At 37.1% G+C, this 18,207-nt stretch overlaps 2 protein-coding genes across 3 annotated transcripts in view; one reads left to right on the top strand and one right to left on the bottom strand.

The window, feature by feature from the left end:
• Window positions 1-7,396: 7,396 nt before the first annotated feature.
• ptenb (phosphatase and tensin homolog B) overlaps window positions 7,397-18,207 on the bottom strand; it is a 119,884-nt gene continuing 109,073 nt past the window's right edge. For both annotated transcript variants that reach the window (XM_058792947.1, XM_058792948.1), the window contains one exon: window positions 7,397-7,407. The gene's annotated coding sequence lies outside the window, so the exon portion shown is untranslated. The remainder of the gene's footprint in view (window positions 7,408-18,207) is intronic.
• acta2 (actin alpha 2, smooth muscle) lies at window positions 11,923-17,687 on the top strand. The gene is made up of 9 exons (XM_058792953.1): window positions 11,923-12,081; window positions 13,350-13,521; window positions 13,882-14,010; window positions 14,613-14,723; window positions 15,557-15,641; window positions 15,726-15,887; window positions 16,073-16,264; window positions 16,357-16,538; window positions 17,166-17,687. Exons 2-9 carry the CDS (start codon window positions 13,393-13,395, stop codon window positions 17,307-17,309), a joined length of 1,134 nt encoding a protein of 377 aa, XP_058648936.1. The 5' UTR covers window positions 11,923-12,081; window positions 13,350-13,392; the 3' UTR covers window positions 17,310-17,687.

The raw sequence follows: 18,207 nt of genomic DNA, 5'->3' as shown, positions 1-18,207 counted from the left end.
AATCTGAAGGTTTTGGGGACATATCCTAATGACAATGATGAATTAATAATAGCCAAAAGAGGATCTATGACTTCTGGAAGCAGCTCTTTTAGTAGTTTAGATGGAATCGGGTCTAACATACATGTTGTTGGTTTAGATGATTTAACAAGTTTATACAATTCTTCCTCTCCCACAGTAGAGAATGAGTGGAATTGTTCCTCAGGGGATCTATAGTGCGCTATCTGATGCGATACTGTAGCTGACGGCTGCAAGGATACAATTTTATCTCTGATAGTATCGATCTTGGAAGTGAAGTAGTTCATAAAGTCATTACTGCTATGCTCTTGGGAAATGCCAACACCTGTTGATGCTTGATTTTTCGTTAATTTAGTTACTGTATTGAATAAATACCGAGGGTTATGTTTGTTTTCTTCTAGAAGAAACGAAAAGTAATCAGATCTAGCAGTTTTTAATGCTTTTCTGTAGGATAGGGTACTTTCCCACCAAGCTAAACAAAATACCTCTAATTTAGTTTTCCTCCAGCTGCGCTCCATTTTCCGAGCTGCTCTCTTTAGGGTGTGAGTGTGCTCATTATACCACGGTGTTGGACTCTTATCCTTAATCTTCCTTAAGCGTAAAGGAGCAACCGCATCTAAAGTGCTAGAAAAGAGAGAGTCCATAGTTTATGTTACATCATCAAGTTGTTCTGAGCTATTGGATATGCTGAGGAACTGAGATAAGTCAGGAAGATTATTTATAAAGCAGTCTTTTGTGGTAGAGGTAATGGTTCTACCATATTTGTAACAAGGAGTTGGCTTTACAGCTTTAGCTATATGGAATATACAGGAGACTAGATAATGATCTGAGATATCATCGCTCTGCTGCAAAATTTCAATGCCACTGACATCAATTCCATGTGACAGTATTAAATCTAGAGTATGATTTCGACAATGAGTAGGTCCTGACACGTGTTGTTTAACACCAATAGAGTTTAGAATGTCTATAAATGCTGATCCCAACAAATCTTTTTCTGTAAGTAGGTAGAGTGTTTTGTAGGTAGTCTGTTATATAGTCTACAAAGATCTTATAGCCTGTTGTTAAAGAGATCACTTAATCTGGGAATGGGATGAAGAAAATAAACACTTTTACATATTTAAAGTAATAAATCATAAACCTGTTCATTCACCAGATTAGGAGCTCCTTTAAAAGAAGGAAATTCAAATTGAGGAACTTAATGACTACAAAACCACAAATGACAATGGAAAATAATGAGTGTTTGAGGTGGAACAGCCTTAAGGTTCCAAACCGCAATGGAATCTATAAATATATCGTGGGTGACTCCAAGACATTACACCCAGTTTAATTATAGGTGCGTTATTTTTGGTCAATGAGAAATAAAATCAGATCAATGCAAACACATGATGCAACAGTAAAACACTAACAAAACAAATTCCAAAAGACACCCTAACTGACATATACTGAGTGCTAACTTTTTCAGCACAATAATATTAGGCAATTTTTTTACTCTCATAGAGGATAACCACTGTATAATTTACTGAGGTGTGATGCTTACTGTAAGCTCACTCCAAGAAGAAAAATCATTACTGGGTCAGATCATGACATGAAAGTGCCTCGGGGGCCAATTATCCATGAGTGCTCATACTCCAAGGGCTGTAATCAGACATTTCTGTAATTGGTGATGGGGCCCTCTATATCACCCTGTACCCCCAGGCCTTTGTTGCTATGTTTTCACTACTTCCTGACTGACATTTGTACGAGATTGACATGTGTAATGATTAAAGTCCATCAACGCTATCTCACGACCAATTTGTACAAATTTTACGAGGTGGCTAATTCGTACAACCTCACACGTAAGATTTTGCACGATTTGTCTAAACCGCAGTGACGGGTAGGTTTAGGGGCAGGGTCATTCGTACAAATTCATACGAATTGTGAAACTCGTAAAATACGAATGAATTTGTACGAGTGAGGTCATACGAATTCGTACGAATTAGCCACCTTGTAAAATATGAACGAATTGCCGTGAGATCGAGCAGCGTCTCGCTGCAGAACACAAGATCCAGGGGGATCCACAAGATCCCTAAACCCACCCACCTCCACCCCTAAATCTACCAATCTCAAGACATGCAGGGGGAAAACATGTAATACTTAGAATGAGGTTTGATCCAGCAAAAATAATCCTGTAATAAACCTTATAAACTTCAGTAGTGGAAAATTAAGACGTGTCAAAGCATCAGTCAGGCGACTCAAAGAGGCTTTTATTTTAGTACAAAATGTGAATGAAGGGTGTGATAGAGTTCATGAAACGTCACCCAGTCCAAAGACATACATTAAAAGCTTTACTTCTGCTTTTTTTCACTCAGCCTTTAGGGCAACTTGAACTGTGTAAACCCAGAGCTAGTTGAATCATATGTTGCATGGTTGTGAAAGGTATTAGTCATTTAAACAAACAACTTATTTGTCAAGTTTCTAATGGTCAGTTTAGAAAATTCCATTACTTATGGGGTATCAATTAGGGTGGAAGCAGCAAACCAAACTAAGACACTAGATTTTACTGTACACTAATTCTAGTTATGGAGACTTAAACGCTTTGAGTCTTGAATCAAAGTCATTTCTTTTGGCTCAAATGAATCGGACTTTCCAATACTATGTTAGACTGCTGATTTCCAGAGAAGATATGGACTAACCAATGTCTGCTGCTAACCATTAACCCACTGCTACTCCAACCATGCTCTCTCCACTAACTCACTAACTTTCTGTCTGGTTATGTTGAATTCATCTATATCTCTAACCATTCACTTGTATGTTAAAAATGTTATTTGAATATCCTCAAAATATAGTTCTCATTATAAAACTCTATTTACTATTCATTTATTTATAATTATTACTCATTTCCCCATTTGTTTTATGCTATCACACAGTTTATATTACTCATGTACAGCTGTGTCAAATGAATTAGAATTAAATATTGGTGGCACAGACCAGTATTTGAACCTTATCTCAGCTATGAGGAACTGACTCTGTCCCTGATAAGCAGTCTGTTACTACTTCAAATAGAACCCATAGAAATGAGTCAAAATGTTTTAAATACCCAAGTACCATTTCAGCTGAAGGTAAAATGTGGTCACATGAGGAAACTGTGAGAGGAAGAGAGAGTAACACAAGAGTAAATAGTTTGATGAATAGTTTAACTAAACTTTATTCATGCTGCAATGCATGCTGGGAACTCACAAACCCCTCTTTGTTCATACAACTGTGTTTGACTAGTTGGGACAACATTTTAGGGAATTCTGTTGGTCTGACATGGGTTTTTATGTAGTTTGAAGAAAAAAAATGCATTATTTGAGACTTTTCGCAAACTGGAAAATATGTTTTTTTTGTTTTTTTTACAGGAGTACTGTGTAATCCGTGTGTTTGCTACACATTGTGAATTTCAGTTCTAGAAATGTTAATAACACATTTTATAATAATGAAGAGAAATAAAGAGACATGCAGAAAGCTTTATGGTTGATAGAGTGCAATACTGATATAAATCAAAGCAGCCTTGTACTAACTTGTTCTTCTTGAGACTTGCATTCTGGCGGCAATAGGAGATATCAAGCTCATCACACATACTGAATCACACTGCTTACTTGCGTCAATCCAAGGCTCTCTCTATGTAATTTACTGACAGTTAATACGAGCCCTATAAGAAATGTTAGGTGGGCTGATTGCAATCTGATCTGGCAATGGAGATGGCAGTACAGAGGAAAGAGAGTTATGGCAAGACAAACAAATGTGTTAAAGTGATGTGTTAAACAAAATGTATTTCTGAGGAACAGAAACCGTACGTTATATTGTTAACAAGAAGTTACCATATCACTTCTGACAGATCTAAGGATTATAACAACAGTTTGATACCCTGCATAAGGCGACTTTTTAAAATTATTTTTATCTCTACCACATTTTTATTTTATTTTTTGTCTGATATTATAGAATGTTTTAATTTACTGGTTTCTGTCGATACCATAAAATTGGATGCTCAGTTGTGCTTTTCTCTTTAATAGGAATAGAGTTATTTTAACAATAATATAATATACGTAAATGTAATATTTTTGTGTACAGTATAATGTTGTGAAGCACTATAGCATTTAAAACAGGTGAATTAATTTTTTTTAATTTTGCTAAATTTTAATATCTGCCATTCATCGGCCATAACATGCAATTATCTGCTTATTTGGCAAGAATTATAATATCAGTTGATATCTAGTTAAATGCCTTTTCCCAGTTTGATATGCAAAAACAACTGCACATGTTAATCCATTCATAAAGTAAAGTCAATGTAAAATCACAAAGAAATTGGGTCTTTCACCAGCTACCATATATAATATTGTGAAAAGATTCAGGGAATCCAGAGAAATCTCAGTACATGTAGGGCAAGGCAAGAAACTATAGGTGAATGTGCATGCCTCTGATGGCATTGCATACGAAACCGTCTGTGTTACAAACCCGATTCCAAAAAAGTTGGGACACTGTACAAATTGTGAATAAAAAAGGAATGCAATAATTTACAAATCTCATAAACTTATATTTTATTCACAATAGAATATAGATAACATATCAAATGTTGAAAGTGAGACATTTTGAAATGTCATGCCAAATATTGGATCAACAGTTGGGACAGGTAGCAATAAGAGGCTGGAAAAGTTAAATGTACATATAAGGAACAGCTGGAGGACCAATTTGCAACTTATTAGGTCAATTGGCAACATGATTGGGTATAAAAAGAGCCTCTCAGAGTGGCAGTGTCTCTCAGAAGTCAAGATGGGAAGAGGATCACCAATTCCCCCAATGCTCCGGCGAAAAATAGTGGAGCAATATCAGAAAGGAGTTTCTCAGAAGTTATCATCATCTACAGTGCATAATATCATCCAAAGATTCAGAGAATCTGGAACAATCTCTGTGTAAGGGACAAGGCCTAAGATCTTTGTTGAATGCCCGTGGTCTTCGGGCCCTCAGACGACACTGCATCACACATCGGCATGATTCTGTCATTGACATTACTAAATGGGCCCAGGAATACTTCCAGAAACCACTGTCGGTAAACACAATCCACCATGCCATCTGCAGACGCCAACTAAAGCTCTATCATGCAAAAAGGAAGCCATATGGGAACATGGTCCAGAAGCGCTGTCGTGTCCTGTAGGCCAAGGCTCATTTAAAATGGACTGTTTCAAAGTGAAAAAAGTTATTTTTGGAAAACTGGGCCGACATGTCATCCGGACTAAAGAGGACAAGGACAACCCAAGTTGTTATCAGCGCTCAGTTCAGAAGCCTGCATCTCTGATGGTATGGGGTTGCATGAGTGCGTGTGGCATGGGCAGCTTACACATCTGGAAAGGCACCATCAATGCTGAAAGGTATATCCAAGTTCTAGAACAACATATGCTCCCATCCAGACGTCGTCTCTTTCAGGGAAGACCTTGCATTTTCCAACATGACAATGCCAGACCACATACTGCATCAATTACAACATCATGGCTGCGTAGAAGAAGGATCCGGTACTGAAATGGCCAGCCTGCAGTCCAGATCTTTCACTCATAGAAAACATTTGGCGCATCATAAAGAGGAAGAAGCGACAAAGAAGACCTAAGACAGTTGAGCAACTAGAAGCCTCTATTAGACAAGAATGGGACAACATTCCTATTCCTAAACTTGAGCAACTTGTCTCCTCAGTCCCCAGACGATTGCAGACTGTTATAAAAAGAAGAGGGGATGCCACACAGTGGTAAACTTGGCCTTGTCCCAACTTTTTTGAGAGGTGTTGATGCCATGAAATTTAAAATCAACTTATTTTTCCCTTAAAATTATACATTTTCTCAGTTTAAACATTTGATATGTCATCTATGTTGTATTCTGAATAAAATATTGAAATTTGAAACTTCCACATCATTGCATTCTGTTTTTATTAACAATTTGTACAGTGTCCCAACTTTTTTGGAATCAAGTTTGTAATATAGCCGCATGGGCTCAGGAGTACTTTCGGAAAACTGCTGACATAACACAGTCACTGCCACTGCCACTGCATCAATAAATGCAACTTAAATCTCTGTTACTCTAGGAGAAAGCTGTATATATATCAATTCTATGCAGTGATGGGTTCTCATTTCTCAAGAGTTCACATTTCAGCTTGTTCTTGGGAAAAATGAATTACGAAAGCAAAAATCAAATTCTCAGTCCCAAAGACCAAAGGGACCATCCAGACGCAAACATCTGTCATGGTATGGGGGTGCATGGACTTCTTTTCATAGGAAGTCCATCATTATTAGATCAAGACAATACCATGTCTCATGCGGCATGTGCTACAACAGCATGGTTTTGTAGACATGTGGATGTGACTGACTGGCCAGCAGATCTGTCTCCTATCGAAAATACTTTGTAATGTGTTTCAGCAATACATTTCTAACATTTGTAATGTGTTTAGATACAATTCTCAGAATTCTCTTTACACGGACTTTAAACATTGTAATTTGTTTATATTTACAAAATTCAATGAACTTGGTTAGTGAAAACATTGGAAATCTTTTCTTTGTACTTTTGACAATTAAATAAAGTTTAAAGAGAATTAACAAATCACTGATTTTTGCATTTTACAAAATGTCCCAACTTTTTTGGAATTGGGGTTGTAAATAAAATAAAAAACTGTAGAGCTATCTAAATATTTCTCTATTTGTTTGAATGAACCAATACCTATAGGCGCTTTACAGTTGAAACAGTGGCATGTGGTCTGCTTAAAACATTATTAAATGTGCCACTGGACAAAGTTTCGGCAATATCGTAATGGTCTTTGGCCTACATTTAAATAGATTTGAAATTCCCTTCAGCACTTTTTTCCACATGAACAAAACCACAATGTAAGATGGAAACAGAGAGGAAATCAAGCAGATGCACATAATTACCACAGAATATGTAGATGAATACACTAATGTCTTCCGTCATGTCTCTAATATTTTCCTTCCGATTTGTGACATAAGAGCTCAGTTCATTTTCAATGCAAAGTTTAAAGAGGGTTAAGTTAAAATAATATTACAATATGTGCCCTCAAGCATAATAAATTAGTTTTTCAGGTGCTGGTGTAAAATGATTTAGGCTGTGTGTATTCTGTTATGTTGGATTTCTTGTAATGACTTGTTCTGGCATATTTTTCACGGGTAGTTTGTGGTGTCTTTAAACATGTCACAACCGCATTCATGCATTTCCTGCTGGTTTAAACCACATTGGCACATCTAGGTCAAAGGATTATTACAAATGGCAAATTTGTAATATTTATAAATGTTAAAAATTAAACATTAAAAATGATGGTTTGAAATTAAAAATTCTGACTTTGCTTGGTACATAAATAGGCCTATTCAAAGTAGGGGGGTGGAAGAACCACATTTCATTATGATTAGGCCTATTAGATTATATAGCCTACACTCAAAAACATGCGTTTCAGTTATATGACAAATTTCCATCGGATTGTTTTATTTTATATTTTAAAAATGTATTTTAAATAGTGTGCATGCTATACATTCAAAATAAATGTACAGTATAAATATATATGTAGGCTATCATATTTACGAAAATCTGGAAATCCCAAACCACGTTACATCGGTCCTCCTTCAGAGTGTCACACGGAAGGATGAATGGAGCGCCCCGAGAGGATCTTTGTTTAGGTGCAGCTTGATGATTCACGTGATAAAGCAAAACTCTTCTTTCAAGGCAGGGTAGTAATTGACTTTCATCGCTGTTTAACCTGAAGGGAAAGTCCATGACGCGTACGCTTTCTATTGACGGTTTCCTTTTCACAGCGTGATGAAGTACTTGGAAACAACATGCCATGTGTAAGTCAGACAAACATCGGCTCTAAAAAAGTGCGTTTTTTATTATTGAATAATTGTTAAATAAATAGAGGAGACCGGAGCTAGTACGCTTTATCTCAGCAACTGTGCAACACAAAATAAAATATTTGTTTCAGAATTGTATTTTCCAAACTTAAACTTCAATATCTTCATAGTTTGCTAGTTGTTGTGTAACAAAGTGGTAGGCTACCTATTAAACCATAAAGGATAAGGCTGTTTTTCTCTCTCGATGCCAGGCCAGGGCACGTTGTCACATTTTAAATGCTATACATGTATACAATTTATTATTTAAAATAATGGTTTGATATTTTTGTGCCGTGGCAGATTTTCTTATGACAACTTACCCCATGTGTGACACCATGCCCCTTCAGTGAATGCTTGAAATTGCTTTAGCTAATAGTTTAAAGTATGTGGCTACATAAAATATTCAAAATTCAGACATATTCACTGGAGTTAAGTGTGACAACTAGTCCTGTGTGACTAGTTTCAAATTCATATGTTTATAGGATAAAGTATAGGCTAAGCAAACATTTTTCTGATGCACGAAAAAGTCACATAAAAAGATGTCTGAAAATAATCGCCACAAGGGGGCAAAACAGGAATGGATGCAGTGAGTGGACATTAATATTTGGTGGTTTATGAGTAACTGAAATATGGTTTAAGAAAATGTATTAGGAGAAGGAAGCAGTTTGCCATATAATAGGCTGATTGAATTTATTGCTTGCTTCCAAGACGTAGGCTACTGTTTGAAAAAAATGTAAATAAAAAATCCCTCTGTCTCTGCCGCCTTCCCTTTAGGTTCTCGTTTTATCTCTCACATACTTTCAAAGTTTTAAAGGGTTGGATCATCAGTGGGGAGTTTTTAAATGAGAAATGGCATAACGAGGATTGTGAGATTGAGGAACAGTGATAGTGCACAGCATTGCACACAGCTGTCATAAGACATTCCAGAGCTGCTTGCGAGGAGATGCATGTTGATGCTAGGTGTCCAATAAGACACAGGCTGGACTCCATTAAGAGCACAGCTGCTTTGCCATTTTCGGTCAAAGCACATTCCAAACGAGCAGAGGTTTTGTCCACCGCCCAGTAGCAAACTCGGTCACACTTTATATTAGGTGGCCTTAACTACTATGTACTTGCATCAAAAAATAAGTACAAAGTATTTATTGTGGTCATATTGTATTGCGGTGGGATATGGGTAAGGTTAGGGGCAGGTTTAAGGGTGGGTTAAGGTGTGAGGGATGGGTCAACAGTCAACAGAATTACAGATGTACTTCCATAAAGGTATTTTTAAAAATATAAGTACAATGTAAAAACACGTATCTACACAATAAGTGCATTGTACCAAATTATTAATTTAAATGTAAGTACATATTAGTTAAGGCCACGTAATATAAAGTGGGACCGCAAACTCTTCTACATGTTGCTACTGATAATAATTTAGCTTAGTACATTAAATATATTAAAAGTATAACCCAAAAACAAAAAATATGTTAATTTAATTAACACTCATGTTGTTCCAAATCTGTATGACTTTCTTTTGTCTTTGTAACATAAAATTAAACATTTTCAAGTGTTTTTGTCTATACAAAGTTAAAGACATCCAAAACAACACTAGACTTCACTGAATTTCATTTTATTAAAAAAGAGGCATTTTTCAAAATATGTACTTTGATGTTCCACATAAGACAGAAAGTCATACAGTTTTGGAACAACATAAGGGTGAAATTAATTTTTGGATAAATTGTCTCTTTAATGCATTTAATTACAGCCTTAGCTTGAAATGCTGGTTAATTTTGTACTGACAAGGTGTGGTTGACTTACTGATGAAGGGGGAAAAAAAACACAATTCTAAGCATTTAAGAAACACAATTGGCCCAATCTACATAAGTATGTGATATAAAATGTAAAAAAAAAAAAGATATTAAAAAAAAAAAAAACAGCTGTTATAATTATTTAGACAGTGTAGGTAAAGTTGTATGATGCAAATGTCAAAAAAAAAAAAAAAATCAATTTTCACATACTATTGCTTATACTTTGAGTTTGAATCTTACTGTACTTCCAAAACAGAATACAAGGCAGTGGGATGGGAGTCGGAAGTACATCTAAACATGGCAATGAAGCTGCAAAGTCTCATTAAGGATATCTACAAATTGCTTTTTACAGGGTGTGCAAAGATTTCTCTTCCTCTGGCCTTTCCCCCATCCAAGGGGTCTTCCTCCATATACACAAGGACAGAGACAATAGTGTACAACATACACTGTATTTCTCTGAAGCTGATTTCCCAGACCACACCTTCAGAGGGGTCATTTCTTCCCTTACATGCCTCTGAGTGCAGTGGACTGCCAAGACTTTCTTATTTACAGAACAGTTCCTTTTTTGGTGCGACAAGGCTGCGCATACTGCTGAAGGGGAAGGGAAAAGCGAGCTCTTTCCTTGAATGAGGACGGCCTAGCAGAAAATGGCCTAAAATGAGACAGACGCATTCTGCAAGTTTGTTTACTTGAGAATAATCCTGAACTGAGCTCTTCCCAGGAATGTATCCAAAAAGAAAAAAACACAGGCCAAACCTGCCTGAAGTGAACTGGTGCGACTAGTTGGGTGCGTGTTGCATCACAGGCTGCTTTCCTTTCTCTAGGCTGTAATTTAATTGTTTTCTATGCATCCGTGTGAACTTTCCATTCAAATAGAATACATTTGCTGACTGTTATTTCATCAGAAGCATTCCATGGAGTTTTTCCATTGTAGGCTTGAGCCAGAATGTCACGTGATCCAAGGGCAGATACTAGATACTTGGAAAGAAACGATAGTTGTAGTAATTAGTGTCTTTGAAACGAAACTCCCTTAAAGCTCTAATGATATAGAGCTTCATGAGTGTATTTTTAGCATTTCAGGTGTCAACAGGCAAGGCAACTGGCAAGATGTTGTTCTTCATACCTCAGCTTAAATATCTTTGTTGGTCTACTTCCTTCTGTAACTACTGTCATTTTTTTGTAATTAATAGCAGTTTCTGAGTTAAAATTTGTTTCTGCATCTCTTTTCTTTTTAGTGTATTGGTCAAACAAATACTGTAGGTGAAAACAGGACTTCTCAGGGTGAAAAGTTTGTCAGCATTAATTTTCCAGAAGATGATGATTCAAAATATAAACAGACCATAAAAGAGCTGCTATCATTTTTCAATAAGATTCATACATTCATGCATTTTCTGTGAAAAAAAAAAAACTGATTTCCTCTACATAAGACTTTTTAGCACTGATTGCCATGCTTTAGTTTACTGCTCTTCTTGTTTTCTTTTCCTCAAAATGGGTTTTTGTAGTTTACGCAACCCCACAAAAATATTTTTAGAAGGCCTGTTGTCACAGTTGAAGCTTGTGAGTTGGTGCCACACAGGACATTCATGTTAGATATCCCATCCTTATAGTGTTTTACAAATGCTTCGTTGGCCCAAGATGTTTTTGGGTTTTTTTGTGAAGGGGATTAATACTTTTATTTAGTAATGATGCAAAATAATAATTATGTTACAAAAGATTTCCATTTTTTTATTCTATTAATCAAAGAATCCTGAAAAAATAGTGTATAACGGTTTCCACAAAAATACTAAACAGCAACTGTTTTCAACATTGATAATATCAAGAAATTTTAGCTTTGCCATCACATAAATAAATTACATTTTAAAATAGAGACTTCTTTCAAAAACATTACCAAATCTTACTGACCCCAAACTTTTTGTGGCATTTTTACTACATGTTACTTTGAACTTTCCCACTCCCAAGTGCTTGTAGTGTGTGACCTAACCCCGAAATGTGATCTAAATTCACTCTGCCACTCTTTCTCTGTTTCAGGTGTGGGCTGTGATATGTGTCTGTAGTAGAGCAGGGCCCAGCTCTGTGTTTATGTTTTTGCATGGTGAGGTCCCCAAAATGTCCAAGGAGAAAAAAAAAAGAAAAGTGCCATTGGAATGCCCTGAGTGATGAAGCAGGAGGCCGCCCTGCTGCCGCCCGGATTGGAGTGTTTTCTCCCAGTCATCCCTATAAGGCTTTAGTGGAGTGAGGCTACCGATCTGAGTGCAGCCCAGGCTCCTTGTTTGGGATGTGGGAGGGTGCGGTGAGCAGGGATGGGAACTACATAAGTACACCACAAGCCAGTGAGTGGTACACCATCACCAAGTGGCTAAATCCCCCCCCGGCCCAGCACTGTCAGGGTAAGTGTCATTCATCTCGCCTCACACCACTCGCATCCTCTCTCTTTTTGTCTCTCAATCTCCATCTTTTTCTGTGCATCTGGCTGTGTGCTTTGCAAGAGTTACCTGATGCTGATAGACTCAAATGAGGTTTCGTCAAGCTTTAAGCACTTGAACTTGAAACATGTTGAAACTGTTTTTTAGAGAAATGATTTCTGCACAGGTGTAAGCTGCTTTGATAGTGTTTTGAATGTTTTGTGAGAATAGATTCATCTTAATTTAAGTAAATATTATTGTGTATTGAAATGCTTCCAAGTATTAGCACAGTGGAATGATTTTCTTTTTGCAGATTTACCAATCAAAGGATATTACTGAATGTTGTTATGTTTAAGAGGAACTAATATGCACATATATGTCATCTTTATTTTAGCATCTGTAATGTGATTGTATGATGATGCTGATTGTTAAAGGATCTGAGTTGACGGTGAAGGCTTATAATTTAGGACAAGTGTGGAAGCCCATTTGATTTGTGAGGTTTATGACTAAATATGGTTCTTCTGGACTACTGACCCATCCCCTATTTTCCTCACCCACTCTTTTTTTTCATAAAGTACTGTAGACAGGCAGAGAGAGAGAGGGAGGGAGAGTCCAAAGAGAGACATGCTTCCCCATCATTTCCAAATTAGGAAGTTTTCCCATGGTGCACTCAGTAAGGGCTGCAGGATGGACTTAAAGGAGATGTGTGTGTGTGTGTGTGTGTGTGTGTGTGAGTGTCTGTGTGTGTGTGTGTGTGTGTGTGTGTGTGTGTGCACATTTTCTTTAAGTTTCACCAAAGTTTAAACGATATTTAAACCAATTCTGTTTTTCCTTAATGCTTTCCCCCCCCAAAAAAAGAAAAAAAGAAGCATGAATCAGTTTATGAATGGACTTACCTGGTACACCTTACATTCTTTGTAGTATTCCTTTTCATGGTTCAGTGGGTGTGCACACAAACTCCCACCTACACGGTTATTTCCAATGACATACACATACCATTGACTTTTGTTTTTATAGTAAGCTAATTATAATGACTATTCCTACCCTAAAAGAAAACTTTTACATTTTTGCAATAACATATTTATTTCATTTAGGAATATTTTTTTCCAATTTAGGACAGATCCAAAATGTCTCTAAAAGGGGATTTAGCTTCTTTCTTGGATCCACTTTTTACCCATACTGTAGCTAAACATCTTGCTTATACGGTACAAATTGCTCATACGGTATAGAATTAATGATGAACTTTCTTGTAGTGATTGTCTCCTGTAGGAGTAAGGAAGGAAATCTGAGCTGAAAATGTGTGACGACGAGGAAAGCACTGCCCTTGTGTGTGACAATGGATCAGGACTGTGTAAGGCAGGCTTCGCCGGGGATGATGCTCCCAGAGCGGTGTTCCCCTCCATAGTGGGTCGTCCCAGACACCAGGTGAGCCTCCCTCGACACACCACTAGGGGGCGATAAGCACCGCAGTCACTCACAGCCAACATCAATGAATACATTTAAGGAAACAACAACATAAAATATATTTTAGTTTGTATTCGAGCTTAGCTATTGCTTAATGTACATTTACAGTATTGGGTGACAACTAACATTCATGTTATGCCCTGCGCATTTTACATATTTGCCTTGTTCTGCTTCCAAATGTTTTGTGGAAAGTTGGACCACAGCCCAGATTGTCTGCATTGCACAAGATTATAAAGATAGAGTTTACTAGAACTTACTCTCACTTTTCTGGGGATTGTTTATTGTGTGACTTCTGTATGACCAGTTTTACATTTTCCTTAGGGAGTGATGGTGGGAATGGGGCAGAAAGATAGTTATGTTGGCGATGAGGCGCAAAGCAAAAGGGGAATCCTGACCCTCAAGTACCCTATCGAGCACGGCATCATCACAAACTGGGACGACATGGAAAAAGTATGCAGATCTTATCATCAAGCCAACAGACACCTAACCAAAACAATATGTGTGCGAATAAGGATGGACTGTAAACAGTCTACCAAAAATAGCTCTTATCTTTCCATGAACATGCTTATTGTACTTCATGCTTAAATTTATCCTCTGTGATCTTTCCATAATACTGTACTACATTTCCATATTACATAAAATAGGCAGCATTTGCTACAATGGCCCTCAAGGTCTTGAGATTGCGTCAGATACACCTACATCACCTCTAGTCTCGACACATACATTCTCTACACCTACATCCATCAAAAGCATTTTTCCAAATAACTCCAGCTATTCCCACTAATGACTCACTCTGTGGCAATGTCCCACATTTTATGCCACATGGTGTTATCATTCAACACATGTACGCAACAGATGGTATTATTCACTAACTGTCTCGGCCCACACGGTACCTTCTGATTGTGATCTGTTCGTTAAACTGTAATTATGAGAATCAGCTTTCACTCTCTACACAAGGACACAAAGTGATTCATTTGCCCATCTATTACACTAATAGTGCATTTCATGTGACAGTGGTTTGTTCAACAATGTCCATTGTTTATGTTCACCAGATCTGGCATCACTCTTTCTACAACGAGCTCCGTGTGGCTCCAGAGGAGCACCCCACTCTGCTGACAGAAGCCCCTCTCAATCCCAAAGCCAACAGGGAAAAGATGACCCAGGTTTGAGTTGAATTCAAGGTCAATTGAGAAAGCTGATCTGTAGTGTATAAAACAGACAAGCATCTGCTTTAACACCACCATACTTCCTTTAAGCCTTCGGGGATTTGAGATGTTATCAGGTACGCCTACAGTAGTATCACCAGACAAATGGTGAATTCACTTGTGTGCAGTATTTTAGAACAAAAGCCTTTGTCGGTGGTAAGTTATGCAGAAAGAACATAAAAATAAACTGTGGATTTGTGATTAACATTATTTTGCACAACATAAATTACACACTGTCAAACTGCAAATGTTCAATGTAATTAATTATTTAACTGCTGCGATTGTCAGTAGTAAAAATAAAAACCCACTGTGGCTTTGGAAGTAGAAGAAAATTCCCCCACTGTGTCAAAATGCATGTTTGAGGTATATCTACATGTAATTTAGGTTGTAGAATAAAATATAAAAGTCAAGTAATGTCAACCACAGACCTTACTGACCTTATATTTAATTTATAATCAAAAATTCTAAAAAATCCTACACTGTAAAAAAAGAAAAAAGAAAAAAAAGTCGGGCAAACTTAAAGGTTTAAGGCAACCAGCTTCAGCAGATTTTTGAGTTTTCTCAACTCTTTGTTTTAAGTTTATACAACAAAGTTTCTATAAGACGACACATTTATACAGTATACACATAGAGTGATTGATCCACAGATTTTAATAAGAGTCAATCTATTGGGATTGTCAAAGAGAAGATTAATCAGAAAATCAATATTTTTAACCTACTGTTCAGTAAAACCAAAAGCACTTGGATGATTGTTGGCTCTATTAATAAACAGTGCTGGTCTCACTTTGCAGATCATGTTTGAGACCTTCAATGTTCCAGCCATGTATGTAGCTATCCAAGCGGTGCTGTCCCTCTATGCTTCTGGACGTACAACAGGTCAGTTCACCTGTCAAACAGGTCATAGCTCACATTTGATTTACGCTGCTGTGCATTACCAAGCACTTTATTCTTGTTAAACAGGCATTGTCCTTGACTCTGGTGATGGTGTCACCCACAACGTGCCCATTTATGAGGGCTACGCTCTTCCACATGCCATTATGCGTTTGGACTTGGCTGGCCGTGATCTCACTGACTACCTCATGAAGATCCTAACTGAACGAGGCTACTCATTCGTCACCACTGGTGAGTTTGGACATGAACCAGCATAATGATATGAAATATATTTATTTTTTGTTTTAAAGATTTATGGCTAAAACAAGAAACAACTGACAATGGGATAGGGAAAAATACGCCTTAATATGTGTTCTAATTAGTATCATTTAAATGCTTCAGTTTAACAAATTACTATTCTCATTTGCCTTGTATAGCTGAAAGGGAAATTGTCCGAGACATCAAAGAGAAGTTGTGCTATGTGGCGCTGGATTTTGAGAATGAGATGGCCACTGCAGCCTCTTCCTCCTCCCTGGAGAAGAGCTATGAGCTTCCCGATGGACAGGTCATCACCATTGGCAATGAGAGGTTCCGCTGCCCTGAGACACTCTTCCAGCCTTCCTTCATCGGTGATATCTCATTCCTCTTTCTTCACTTCTCTTTTCAAATGATGGATTCAGAGCACTATGGTATAAATGCATTGATTTGCACTTATTGTTAGGGATGGAATCTGCTGGCATCCATGAAACCACTTACAACAGCATCATGAAATGCGACATTGACATCCGTAAGGACCTGTACGCCAACAACGTGCTGTCTGGTGGTACCACCATGTACCCTGGTATTGCAGACAGGATGCAGAAGGAGATCACTGCTTTGGCCCCCAGCACCATGAAGATCAAGGTCAGCACAGGCAGATTATGTATATCTGATTGGATCATTAATAAGTACTATCGCAGTTTCTCATCTAACCAGAGTTAGTGTTAACTAAACTAAAAGTCAAGTCACCCTTAATATAGCGCATTATACAATGAATATTGTTTCAGAGCAGCTTTACAGTAATAAACAGGAAAATACGATATTTTTTAAATGAGACAAATTCAAATTCTGCTGCAAAGCAGCTTTAAAACAGACACTATTCAGTTCAAATCAGTATCTGTATTAATTATGAAACAAGTTCATTTCAGCTATAAGCAGCTTTACAGAAGGTCACAATGTTGTTATTCAGCTCAATTCAGTTCATTATTGATTTAATTCAGTTCAATGAAAGAGTTGATGTTATATTCAGTAGTTATGAAACAAATTCAACAATAAAAATGGTTTAAACTGAAATAAAATATATGAAAAAAACTTACTTATTTCAGCTAGTTGCCAAAGAAACTCAGTTTAAGTACTAAAATAGCCAAAACTGTATATTATATAGACATTAAAAAAAAACTAAAAACCTGAAAACAGAAAATAAAGTAAAAACTAGTTCAAATTATGAACTATATCAACAATACTAAAACTCCACTGCTTCTACGTTGTCAGATCATCGCCCCACCTGAGCGCAAGTACTCAGTATGGATTGGCGGCTCCATCCTGGCCTCCCTCTCCACCTTCCAGCAGATGTGGATAAGCAAGCAGGAGTATGACGAGGCCGGGCCATCCATTGTGCATCGCAAGTGCTTCTAAAGGACACCTCCAACTCCCTCCTGTTCCCCTCATTCTGCTATTGCTTCATGGCCTGTAAACTGTGAACGTACCCTTTACTTCCCTCTATTGTTTTGTCTTTGCACTGCCCACATCTGTTTGAATGTTTTAAATTTAATTATGCCATGACAATATAGTGTTGTTCTCAATGGGCTTGATTGTGCTGCCAATATGAAAGATTTGGGAGATTGCTTAGGGTAGTGAGAATCCAGAGATGAGGAGAGGGCGTCGAGGAACAGGGCTCATTCTCCCTTTTGTGTTCAAATGCTACGAGGTAACACAACTGCATGTCGGCTTTCGGGCAGTCTGTATGGATATCATATGATAACTCCATGAAGGAATAAAGCTCTGCAATAATAACCTGTGTTTCACTTCTTTTGTTTCTGCAACAAATTACACAGCTCAGGAGTAATATTTGCCAAATACAAATGATCTAAATGTTATTTTTAAAATTAATAATTTTAATAAGTTGATTATTAAATTAATAATTTAGTTGAAACTTCCGTATACACAGGGTTTCTATGATCATGGAAAACCTGGAAATATTTAAAATGGTGAATTTCAGGCCTGAAAAACTGATGGAAATGAATAAAAGGTAGATCATCTCTATAATATTTAATCAGCTTGTGCTTTTGATTGAAATTTCTGTTAAAGGAGACTACTATTCTTTGGATCTATTAGTGTCATCAAAATTATTCTTTTTTTATGTTAATTTAACGAAATGTTCCCAATTTTGAAAATGAATCATCAACAATCAAATGCACATCATGATATGTTGAAGCATGTATGAGCAATCGTTAACCAGTGATGAATCATGCTAAACGTTTGCTTCTCATTTCATCATACTATACGCATCTGTTAGCTTGGGAAGGTGATGAAG

Source organism: Onychostoma macrolepis, chromosome 12 (genome assembly GCF_012432095.1).
Source record: "Onychostoma macrolepis isolate SWU-2019 chromosome 12, ASM1243209v1, whole genome shotgun sequence".
NCBI lineage: Eukaryota > Metazoa > Chordata > Actinopteri > Cypriniformes > Cyprinidae > Onychostoma > Onychostoma macrolepis.
The sequence above is the reverse complement of the archived record's forward strand: the minus strand, read 5'-3'. Positions and strand labels throughout refer to the sequence as shown.